This window comes from Typopeltis vanoorti, chromosome 9, assembly GCF_054136105.1.
Source record: "Typopeltis vanoorti isolate ZY-2024b chromosome 9, IOZ_Tvanoo_1.0, whole genome shotgun sequence".
Lineage (NCBI taxonomy): Eukaryota > Metazoa > Arthropoda > Arachnida > Uropygi > Thelyphonidae > Typopeltis > Typopeltis vanoorti.
In genome coordinates this window covers 65,672,300-65,683,153 of record NC_143557.1, presented here as the reverse complement: position 1 = coordinate 65,683,153, position 10,854 = coordinate 65,672,300, and the positions used below count along the sequence as shown (strand labels likewise).

Below are 10,854 nucleotides of genomic sequence, written 5' to 3'. Positions count from 1 at the left end.
CCTCCTTGCCTGGTCTTTGTAGACCTCATGGAATTGGTTATTTCCACCTCCCTTATGCTGCCTCCACAATGCCCTTTTTCTCTGTATCGCATGCTTAATCTCTTTATTCATCCATTTCACACCTACCTTATTTAACCTTCTCACTCTTGGAATACATTTAAACATTACATCTACTAGATAGTTTTTGAAAATCCCCCAAGCTGCATTGATCTCTTTTTCAGCTAACTCCTCATTCCATGCTATACCTGCAAGCTGTCTCCTGAGCTCTTTATAATCACTCCCCCCCCCCCGTAGTTCCACATATACCCTTTTCTCACAGAGGTCCTCACACTTCTGGCAACCACCCAGGTAATCACCTCATGGTCACTCTCACCAATTGGTGGATGATTTGACACCTCATTTATAATTACTACATCCTCTGATGAGATGACTAAATCCAAGACCCTCAATCCTTGCGTGCCCTCTGTTACATACTGTTCGAAGTAGTTATCCCTCAAAAACTCAAGAAACTAATTTTCTTTACTTCCAGTTGCTATCGCATCATTCCAGTCTATATTGCCATAATTATAATAGCCCATAATGATTACCCTTTTCTAATTTGCTTACACATTTCATTATCACCACCATCCACATTACCTGGTCTATAAAAACATCCAACCAAGTATTTGAATCCATTCATTCACCTCTATCTCACACCATATGCCTCAAAAACCACTGGCATGATTTCCCTCTTGCATCTCTACTTTATATGAACATAACTCTTTCTCTATCATCAATAGCACCCCCCCTCCCTTTTTACTCCTTCTGTCCTCACGAAACACATCATACCCTTCCATCTCTATTCCTGTCAGGATGTCATCCTCTTCCAACCATGTCTCACTTATTCCGACAATCTTTGGGTGAACAGACGCAATTAGTGCAACCATTTCATCTGCCTTGTTTCTTATACTTCTAGCATTTGTATACAAACACAACAACTCATTTCTGGATCTACAGCTAGTTCCACTGATACCACTCACTCGATGTGATCTCTCCATGCTCGACTGGGGCCATTTCCCTTTCTGCTTATTCATTTTAAAACCCTTTTCAATTCCAACTGTTTCCTCTTGATCCCAGGGCATCCCAATCCCTTCCTGTCTACACATGCTTTCACCTCCTCTCAGAGCACCCACCTTTCTCACACTGTGTGCCTCTGTCCACCCTGGGCCTCCTCATTTTAGTATTGGATACTAAGACTGTTCTCTCCCTTCCCCAGTTACTTGCCTGAATAGAACCTACACATATTGCTTAGGTCTTGCCTAGGAAATCACAGGCAATGAATGTGACCATGTGTACCATCATATTAAACCCATAGAGAATACAGACTGTTCTGTTAAATTTCAAATTCTCAGTTTACTTGTTTGTGTAGTAGCCAGTAAGTACTGGACAATAGGGTAGAGGCTCTAGCTGATTCTACTTATTACAGGTTGTGGAATATCAAGCATATTCAACATTTTAATCAATGTTTTCACAACGTAATCATTGTTCATAAAATTCGTGTAATTATATTCAGCTCATTGCTTAGCTATGCATTAAAAAATAAAATAAAATAAAATAAAACCAGAATACATTTTACCTTGAAACTGCTAATTAAAACCTTTAACACAATCTTCATATAGAGTAACAGGGATTGACATGTGACATGCATAATAAATAGGTTGTTTTTGTATAATGGGATTAAGGTGATAAAAATCAGATTTGTCAAATAAATTTATCCTAAAGACAAGAAAAAATAGGATAGTTATGTAAGGAAGCAACAAGACTATTTTAGTAATCCGTTTCCTTCTTAATTTTAGGTGCTTAATTTCTTCTAAAATAGAACCAAAGTATAAGCAAGACTCGATAACAAAAAACATTTTTATTGAAGAACAGGAACATTAACAAATGGTCAAAAACTGTTTATAAATTAAAGATTATGTATGTATTTATATATATATATGCACTATCTGGTGCAGAATATGAAATTTTAAGGCTTTGTATCCTTAGGCAGCTTGAGCTTCTTCTTCATCAAATTCTCCTTCTTCCTCTGCTGTCGCTTCTTGATACTGCTGATATTCAGAGACGAGATCATTCATATTAGATTCTGCTTCTGTAAATTCCATTTCATCCATTCCTTCTCCAGTGTACCAGTGCAAGAAAGCTTTTCGACGGAACATGGCTTAAAAAAAATAATTTCATTTACTTATTTTTAAAACAGATCTTACTCCTTAAAGTTAAAGGGATTTATAATTATCTTGAACTCAAGTTATTTACCAAGTTTCAACAATGAACTTATGATAGTAGTTTTCAAACTACATATAGGATGCAAGACTTTTTTTTTTCTTGGGGGGGGGGGGTTTGCAAAGTAATGGGGTAGTATTATGATGCATATTTTTAAAATCTTTCTTCAATCTTATATAAAAAAATTCTTTGATCAAAACTTTTTTGTAAAATTTACTTCAATTTGGTGTTTTGGCTGAGCTGCAAACTAAATATTTAGTATTAGTTTATTCTGACAATTCATGTTTTTTTCTCATCCCTACACTCTACCATAGCAGTTTTGTTGTCCATTTCTGCATTAATTTGCATCTTCACTAGATATTGTGCCTAAATGGTCAGTGTTTTAATTGTTCTTTAAATGCTCCTTCCCATACTGTTTTTTTTTTTTTTAATTACTGATTTTCTTACCAAATTTGTTTCGAATTTATTAATTTTAATGAAAGAATCTTGGAGACTTACATTCCATTTTTTTTAAGAGTACAATATCCATGTAGTATACTCTTGATATCAGGTCTAATGCTACTTTCTTTCATAATGTGATCCAATAGATGATGAATAACAGTAGCAATGTATTCCTTTGTTTCACACCTGATTTCACATAAAATCATTTTCCTGCAACTCTTTCAATTCTAACTGCTGACATACAATTTAAATGTAGACTGTATAATTGATCTGTCGCCCTTTACACTATCTAACTGTAGCATTCTAAACAGATTTCCTCTTGGCATTCTTGTCATATGCCTTTTCCAGATCTACAGAACTTAACAGATTGTTAAATCAATGTCAAACATGGTGTTAAAATTCTTACAATTTCCCAAATAGTTTCTTAAACTGAAGATCTGATCCTGCAGCCTCTGCTTGGCCTGAACCCAGCTTATAATCACTAAAGCGGATAAGGGAAATGCTACTGTGGTTCTAAACCAAACAGACTACACAGATAAGTCTGCCTCTTCACTTTTAGATCAGTCTACCTCCCTCCCTACAGAATATGATCCCACCAGCTCCCAAATCAGAACACTTCATAGGCTCCTTAGAAGGAGCCTATGAAGTGTTCTGATTTACCTCTTGGCCTGTGGATGTGACTAACAGACTAAAACCTTTTACCTCCCCCCCAATATATGGACTACCAAAAATCCATAGACAGAATATACCATTACGTCCCATTGTGGATGGTATTCCCCTATATACAAATTAGCCAAACATTAAGTCAAAGTGCTCACACAATATACTAGCAACAGAACTTCACACAAAAAAACTCAGCCCACTTTAAAGCCAGTATAGAAAACTGGCTATAGAAAACACTCTAACACACTGGCATAATCGTCAGTTTTGATGTCTCCTCCTTATTCACCAATGTCCCACTCAAAGATACCCTAGACCTCATCCAAGCCAAATTTCCTCCCTATATCTCAGCCCTATTTCAGTTCACCATGAACTGAAATTTCGTTTGAAAAGAAAATTCTACAAACAGATAGAAGGGGACAGCCATGGGTTCTTCACCCCTGGCCAACCTCTTTATGGAGACCTTTGAAGAAAAAGCATTAAACTCTGCCCCCCACAAACACACTGTTTGGCTATGCTATGCAGATGATGTGTTCACTATTTGGCTGCACTCCACAATTTCTCAACATACTTAAACAATCAACACCCCAGGATCCAGTTTACCTTGGTAAAGGAAACACATAAGAAAACAGTCTCCCTTTCCTAGACACTGATTACATGGCAGTCTGATGGATCCCTGGCCTTCTCTGTTTACAGAATACCTACACATACAGGTAGATACATTCACCAGCAGTCACCCCCCCCCCAACAACATGGGATTATAAAAATCCTATATAACAGGGCAAAATTAATCAGTTCAGATAATGCCCTAACCACTGAGCTTGAACAATATTCTTAATACCTTCTTAGCCAATGGCTACAACCCCCAAAAATATTAAAACCAATTAGCCACAACCCCCTCCCTCCCCTTACAACAGAGATTACTCTAAATCTATCACCATTCCTTAAATCTGGGGTACACCCGAAAAACTAACAAAAATCCTAAGAAAATGACCTCACAACTAGTTATAAACCACATAAGAAATTGGCATCTCTTATCTGCTCCACCAAAGACCAGTCACTTTCCCTAGTATACTCCTACCTGGAGTATACCAGGTCCCCTGCAGTCGCGAACTGTCTTACTACAGCCAACCAAACAGGCAGGACAGCCAATATCAGGGTATCTGAACACAAGGACTACAGCCCCCCAAAAATATTAAAACCAGTTAGCCACAACCCCTCCCTCCCTTCACAACAGAGATTACTCTAAATCTATCACCACTGACTTCAATTGCCTTTTTTTCAGCCTTATTTGCTTACTGTTAGTGCCTGCATGCACATATCATCTTTTTGTGATCCCTGAAGATGGCAAAGTAACATTACCAAAATATAGGAAGATATTGATTAAAGTTTTTAATTAGTATTCTAGTATACGTTTTCTTTCCCTAAAATCTTTATCTACAAGAATAACAATTAGATTTGTTATTATAAGGCATCTGTAGAGCCTGAAGCTTTCTTCTGTTTCTTTGGCTGCTGTGCAATCATCATTCCATTATGGCTTAGGAAAACATTGAAACTGACCAGATGTTTTAGGAATTACAGTTCTGGCTGCTCCTATAGTATACTGTGTTACATGATTCATTGCATCACTGAAGCAAGATGAGCAAGCAAAGGTATGAGGAACTCACTCAACTAAACTTGATGTTAAGACAATTTATAATGTGACATTCTCACAAAACATGAACTATTCCAGCCAATTAACAGCTCTTTGATATACATTTTTACTGAAGTCTTGCATTAAATCAAGTTCCAGAAGGAGTGGAAAGAGGGCCAAATTGTTCTGCTTCATAAAGGAAGTGATAAGTCCAAGGCTTAAAATGTGTGTGTGAGAGAGAGTCAGGATCAAGATTCTGAATTCAGTTGACAACAGGTGACATTCTTAGCAATCTGTTCTTATAACAAGATGAAAAACTGCAATTAAATTGGAATAGATGGGATTGGATAGGAGATTAACATACTGTATTGGAGATGTAGACAACTTGGTGATACCTATCAGACAACCAAAGGGAGAAGGGTGATATCCCAGAAGAGAAAGTCACTAGCAGTATGTCCCTGTTTTGGGACTACTGCTGTTTAACTTGTTTGTTAATGATATTGAGAGAGGTCTGAATGGTGATATGCAGTTTGCAAAATGTGCAAAGTTGGAGAGAACTATAACAGATGTTGTGGCATTGCAAGTGGACTGGAATGCACTGGCTGAATGGGAAAGTGGGATTATCAGTTTAATGTTGCAAAGCATAATGTGTTAAAATTTTGGAAGCAAAGATGCAAAGTATACAAATGGTTGGGAATATCAGAGTAAGTAGAAGAGATGAGGGAGAAGTTATATTTCATTCAAACACAAAATTATAAAGACATTTTTTAATATTTGTGTTAATAAATTACAAATATGTAAAACAATTTTTTAAAAATTAAGTACATTTTTAGTTATCCAAATCCAATATATACATATAGTAGAAACAAAAGTCAATTTTCAATGACAAAAAAAAAGTTTAATCAGATGAATGAAACTTAGCAAAGAGTTACGGCCACATAGCTGGAATGTGATTGTGCTGTCAACCACATGTGACCCTAGTGGAGGTAGTCAATACATTCCAGGAGACAAGACACATTTTACTTAAAACTTCCTTTACATTTTTTAGATATTGAAAAATTAAATATAGAATAGACCTATACTTATCTGTAGCAAAAATACAAAAGTAAAAAAAAAAAAAAAAAAAAGTACTTGTATCCCCCAAAGACCTTTTGTATCAAATTTTGGGAAACACAGATTTATATGATTAACTATCTCAAAAATACGTTTTTAAAATGTTCTGCCAATTTACAATGATTTTTGAGTTATTACACCCAAGCAAGTTTAAAGTTATTGCTAAGCAGGAAATTATAAAAGGAAAGAAAGTAACATTATGCAATTTTGAATGAATTGCTGACACAGTATAACTTAACTAATATCAACTTAAAGAATACCACTTTCAAAAACCACTAAAAGAAAAAAATTTAAAAAGGCTAAAATAAAAATTTCCTTACCAGTGAACTGTTCAGAAATTCTTTTAAAAAGCTCTTGGATAGCAGTACTATTACCAATAAAAGTGGCAGACATTTTTAAACCACGAGGAGGAATATCACAAACTGCTGTTTTAACATTATTAGGGATCCATTCAACAAAGTAACTACTGTTCTTGTTTTGTACGTTTAACATCTGTTCATCAACTTCTTTCATGCTCATTCGACCACGGAAAACAGCAGCAACTGTTAGGTAACGTCCATGTCTAGGATCACAAGCTGCCATCATGTTTTTGGCATCAAACATTTGCTGTGTTAACTCAGGTACTGTTAATGCTCTATATTGCTGACTGCCACGAGAAGTAAGAGGAGCAAAACCAGGCATGAAGAAGTGCAGGCGTGGAAAGGGAACCATATTTACAGCTAATTTTCTGAGATCTGCATTTAACTGACCAGGAAACCTCAAGCATGTTGTTACACCAGACATTGTTGCTGATACCAAGTGGTTCAGATCTCCATAAGTTGGGGTTGTCAGTTTCAGTGTGCGAAAGCAGATATCATAAAGAGCTTCATTATCAATGCAGTATGTTTCATCTGTGTTTTCCACAAGCTGATGAACAGAAAGTGTAGCATTGTATGGTTCTACAACAGTATCAGAAACCTAGAACAGAAGATAATTGAAGTTAAAAAAAAAAAAATTATAACTTAACAGAGCAAACATAATTTCAAACATGAAAACACCATTAAATCACAGAATATTAGGTATAACTTTGTACACATTTCCTGAAGAGAAACACCAATTTCTTTAAATTCCTAGCATTCTAATCTAAGATTAGATTTAGTTTAATTTGAAAAACTATAACAGACATAATTGACTCTACATTAATGTCTGTTTGCTATAGATTTATACAAGTATAATATATCTATAGGAAGCCTTAGGCATTAATGTAGAGTGATATATAGAGTAGATTTATATGAATATAATATATAACAAGCTTCAGTAGCTCAGTCGGTATAGACAAAGCACTTAGGTCAGAAAGACCTGGGTTCGATTCTAGTCCATGATGCAAGGAACCTTTATCGGGTCTCTTTCGACTAAAGGCAAGTTAACAGTTCTCATATGGAGGTGGAGGGTTTTTTCTCCCAGTAACTCGGATTTTTTATCCCTCAAATCAGGCAAACCATTACCGTGAACACACAAGGCTACAGTCATAAATACTTACAGCGAGGAAGGCAACAGACCTTGCTTCATAATTATCTCCCTAGTAATCAGCTGCAACCCTCTCAAAGAGAGAAAAACCACAGGATTAGGCTCTCCACATAGCCTTTAAAGGAATGCAGAGAACCGACCAGGGCTTCTGACCTAATCTCCAATCCTCACTTTCTTGTGGTGCACCCCGTTATGTATCTACCTGGATAATCAACAAACGAGGATGGACTGGCAGTTTGGGATTTAGTGACCAAATTGTATTCTTACTGGCTTAAACCACAATATAAAATGATGGTACAACAAGACAGAATTTCATGCCAGCTGGGGCGTCGCCGATTAAACAAGCCCCCCATCACCACCATTGTTTTTGCTAAGGAACCAACAAAACGTCAACTACTGGAAAAAATCATGAAACACATCCCAATTCAACATCAGTACTATCAACATAAGAAGCCTGAACGGTAAAGAAAAGGAGCTAGCTGAGGAATTGGATAAGTACCAGATCGACATAACAGGAATGACTGAAACTGGTGAGATCTTTCTGAGCAATAAATACAAAAGGTTATACTCAGGCAATAACAATCAGGAAAAAAGAAGGAGTAGCAATAGTATTCAACCCTAAATACAAGGCTAATCATGAATGGCAAGCAATAAAGTGGAGTGATGGACAAATAGACAATAGGACTTATTTGTGCCTATGGTCCCACAGAAGGTTCTACTAAGACTTTAGAGAAAAACAACTAACACAATGAAAAAGGAAAAGTTATTGCTTGTTGGAGATCTGCATAGCAGAGTAGGAAATGGTTGTCAGACACACAAAAATATTTTGGGAAAATTTGAAGAAAAGAGCAAAGCTAATAATAATTGTTGTATATATATGCTCAGAACATGGACTAGTTATTACTAACACAATGTTCCAACATAAAAATGTGCACAAATTCACATGGAGAGAAGAGGCAAGGAATAAGAAAAGTCTCATTGACTATGTTATTGTTGATAGTCATGTTTTCTTCCTGGTGCAGGACACCAGAGTGTACAGAGGATTTGAAATTGGAAGTGATCACCATTTAGTCTTGAGCAGAATAAAATTAAATTTCATATTGAAAAGAAAAACAAGTACAAGAAGAAAAAGTTTTAAAGCAAATAAAAGTTGAGCAACTCTCAGATGAGAACTGTAGACTAAAATACACAAACATTATTCAAGAAAAAATGAAAGCGTTTGAGAACAAGAACCAAACCTTGGAGATTCATTGGAAAATACTGAAGAAAACATTGTTTGATTCAGCCAGAGAGGCATGTGAGGAGGTTGTCTGCAAGGATAGAAAAATCAGAACTCCATGGTGGACACAGGAAGTAACACACAGTGAAAGAAAAGAAGAAAACATATCAAATAATTCCTGGCAAATAAGTCAGCTTGTGCTCTTAGAGAATACAAAGACAAATGTAAGAAAGCGTGGTGCTTAAGGGTCAAAGCTGTATAACTGATAGGAGACCTCCACATAGCCTTTAAAGGAATGCGAAGAACCGACCAGAGCTTCTGACCTAATGTCCAATTCCACCTTCTCGTGGTGCACCCTGTTGGGTATCTACCTGGATACTGAACGAACGAGGATGGGCTGGCAATTTGGGATTTAGCCGACCGAATTGAATTCTTATTGGCTTAAACCAAAATACAAAATGATGGTACAACATGACAAAATTTCATGCCGGCTGGGGCGTCGCCCGATTAAACAAGGCCCTCGTTGTTTTCACCAGGGCGAACAGCGAAAAGTCAGCTATTGGAACAAATCTGAAAGCACACCTCAACTCAAAATCACCAGAGTTAAAGATCGGTACTATCAACATAAGAAGCCTGAATGGCAAAGAAGTGGAGCTAGCTGAAGAATTAGATAAGTACAAGATCGACATAATAGGGGTGACTGAAACAAAAAAGACAAAAACTGGTGAGATCTTTCTGAACAATAAATACAAAATGTTATACTCAGGAAATGACAATCAAGGAAAAGAAGGAGTAGCCATAGTATTCAACAGAAAATACGAGGCTAATCTTCTTGAATGGCAGGCAGTCTCAAGTAGAGTGATGTGGGCAAATATCAGAATGGGGAATTGGACAATGAGACTTATTTGTGCCTATGGTCCCACAGAAGGTTCTACAAAAGTAGAAGTGGAGGAATTTTTTAATGCTTTAGAAAAAGCAACTGACACAATGAAAAAGGAAAAGTTGGTCCTTTTTGGGGATCTAAATAGCAGAGTAGGAAGTGATTGTCAGACATACAAAAACATTTTGGGAAAATTTGGAAAAAAGAGCAAGGCTAATAATAATGGCAAATACCTGTTGGATTTCTGCTCAGGACATGGACTGGTTATTACTAACACCACGTTCCAACATAAAAATGTGCACAAATTCAAATGGAGAGAAGATACAAGGAATAAGAAAAGTCTCATTGACTATGTTATTGTTGATAGTGATGTTTTCTCCCTGGTGCAGGACACCAGAATGTACAAAGGATTTGAAATTGGAAGCGATCACTATTTAGTCTTGAACAGGATAAAATTGAATTTCATATTGAAAAGAATAACATGTAAGAAAGTTTTAAAGCGAATAAAAGTTGAGTAGCTCTCAGATGTGAACTGTAGACTAAATTACACAAAGATTATTGAAGAAAAACTGAGAGTTTGAGAACAGGAACCAAACCTTGGATATTCAGTGGCCAGCCTTGAAGAAAACCCTGATTGATTCAGCCAGAGAGGCATGTGGTGAGGTTGTCTGCAAAGATAGAAAAATCAGAACTCCATGGTGGATACAGGATGTTAAAGAGGATGTGAAGGAAAAGAAGAAAGCATATCAAAAGTTCCTGGCAAACAAGTCAGCTTTTGCTCTTAGAGAATACAGAGACAAATGTAAGAAAGCGAAACACTGTATAAAACTACCTGAACAAAAGTAATGGGAGGACTTTGGCAAGAACATAGAAAATAAATATCAAGAAGGTGGTAAGATATTCTGGAGGTTGTTGAAGAAGAAGCTTAGAAATGGAGGCATGAGTGCTGTAAAAGGAGTTAGAGATGATAAAGGTGACATGAAAACAGGAGAAAAAGATATCCTTGAAGTACGGAGTAATTACTTTGAAAAACTTCTAAAAGAAACAAGCAGTGATGATAGCACAGTGGTAAAAAACACTGACCATGCATGCAGTCAGGAATACATATCCATACTTGAAGTAGAAAAAAGCCATCAAAGGCTT

At 36.5% G+C, this 10,854-nt stretch overlaps 1 protein-coding gene across 1 annotated transcript in view; it reads right to left on the bottom strand.

Moving 5' to 3' along the window:
- Positions 1-1,878: 1,878 nt before the first annotated feature.
- Positions 1,879-10,854, bottom strand: part of LOC150103102 (tubulin beta chain) — a 53,957-nt gene continuing 44,981 nt past the window's right edge. The window contains exons 5-6 of the mRNA XM_090397324.1: positions 6,427-7,063; positions 1,879-2,197 (exon numbers count right to left, since the gene is read on the bottom strand). Of these exons, the coding sequence (XP_090253450.1) occupies positions 2,022-2,197; positions 6,427-7,063 (813 nt within the window). The 3' untranslated portion in view covers positions 1,879-2,021. The remainder of the gene's footprint in view (positions 2,198-6,426; positions 7,064-10,854) is intronic.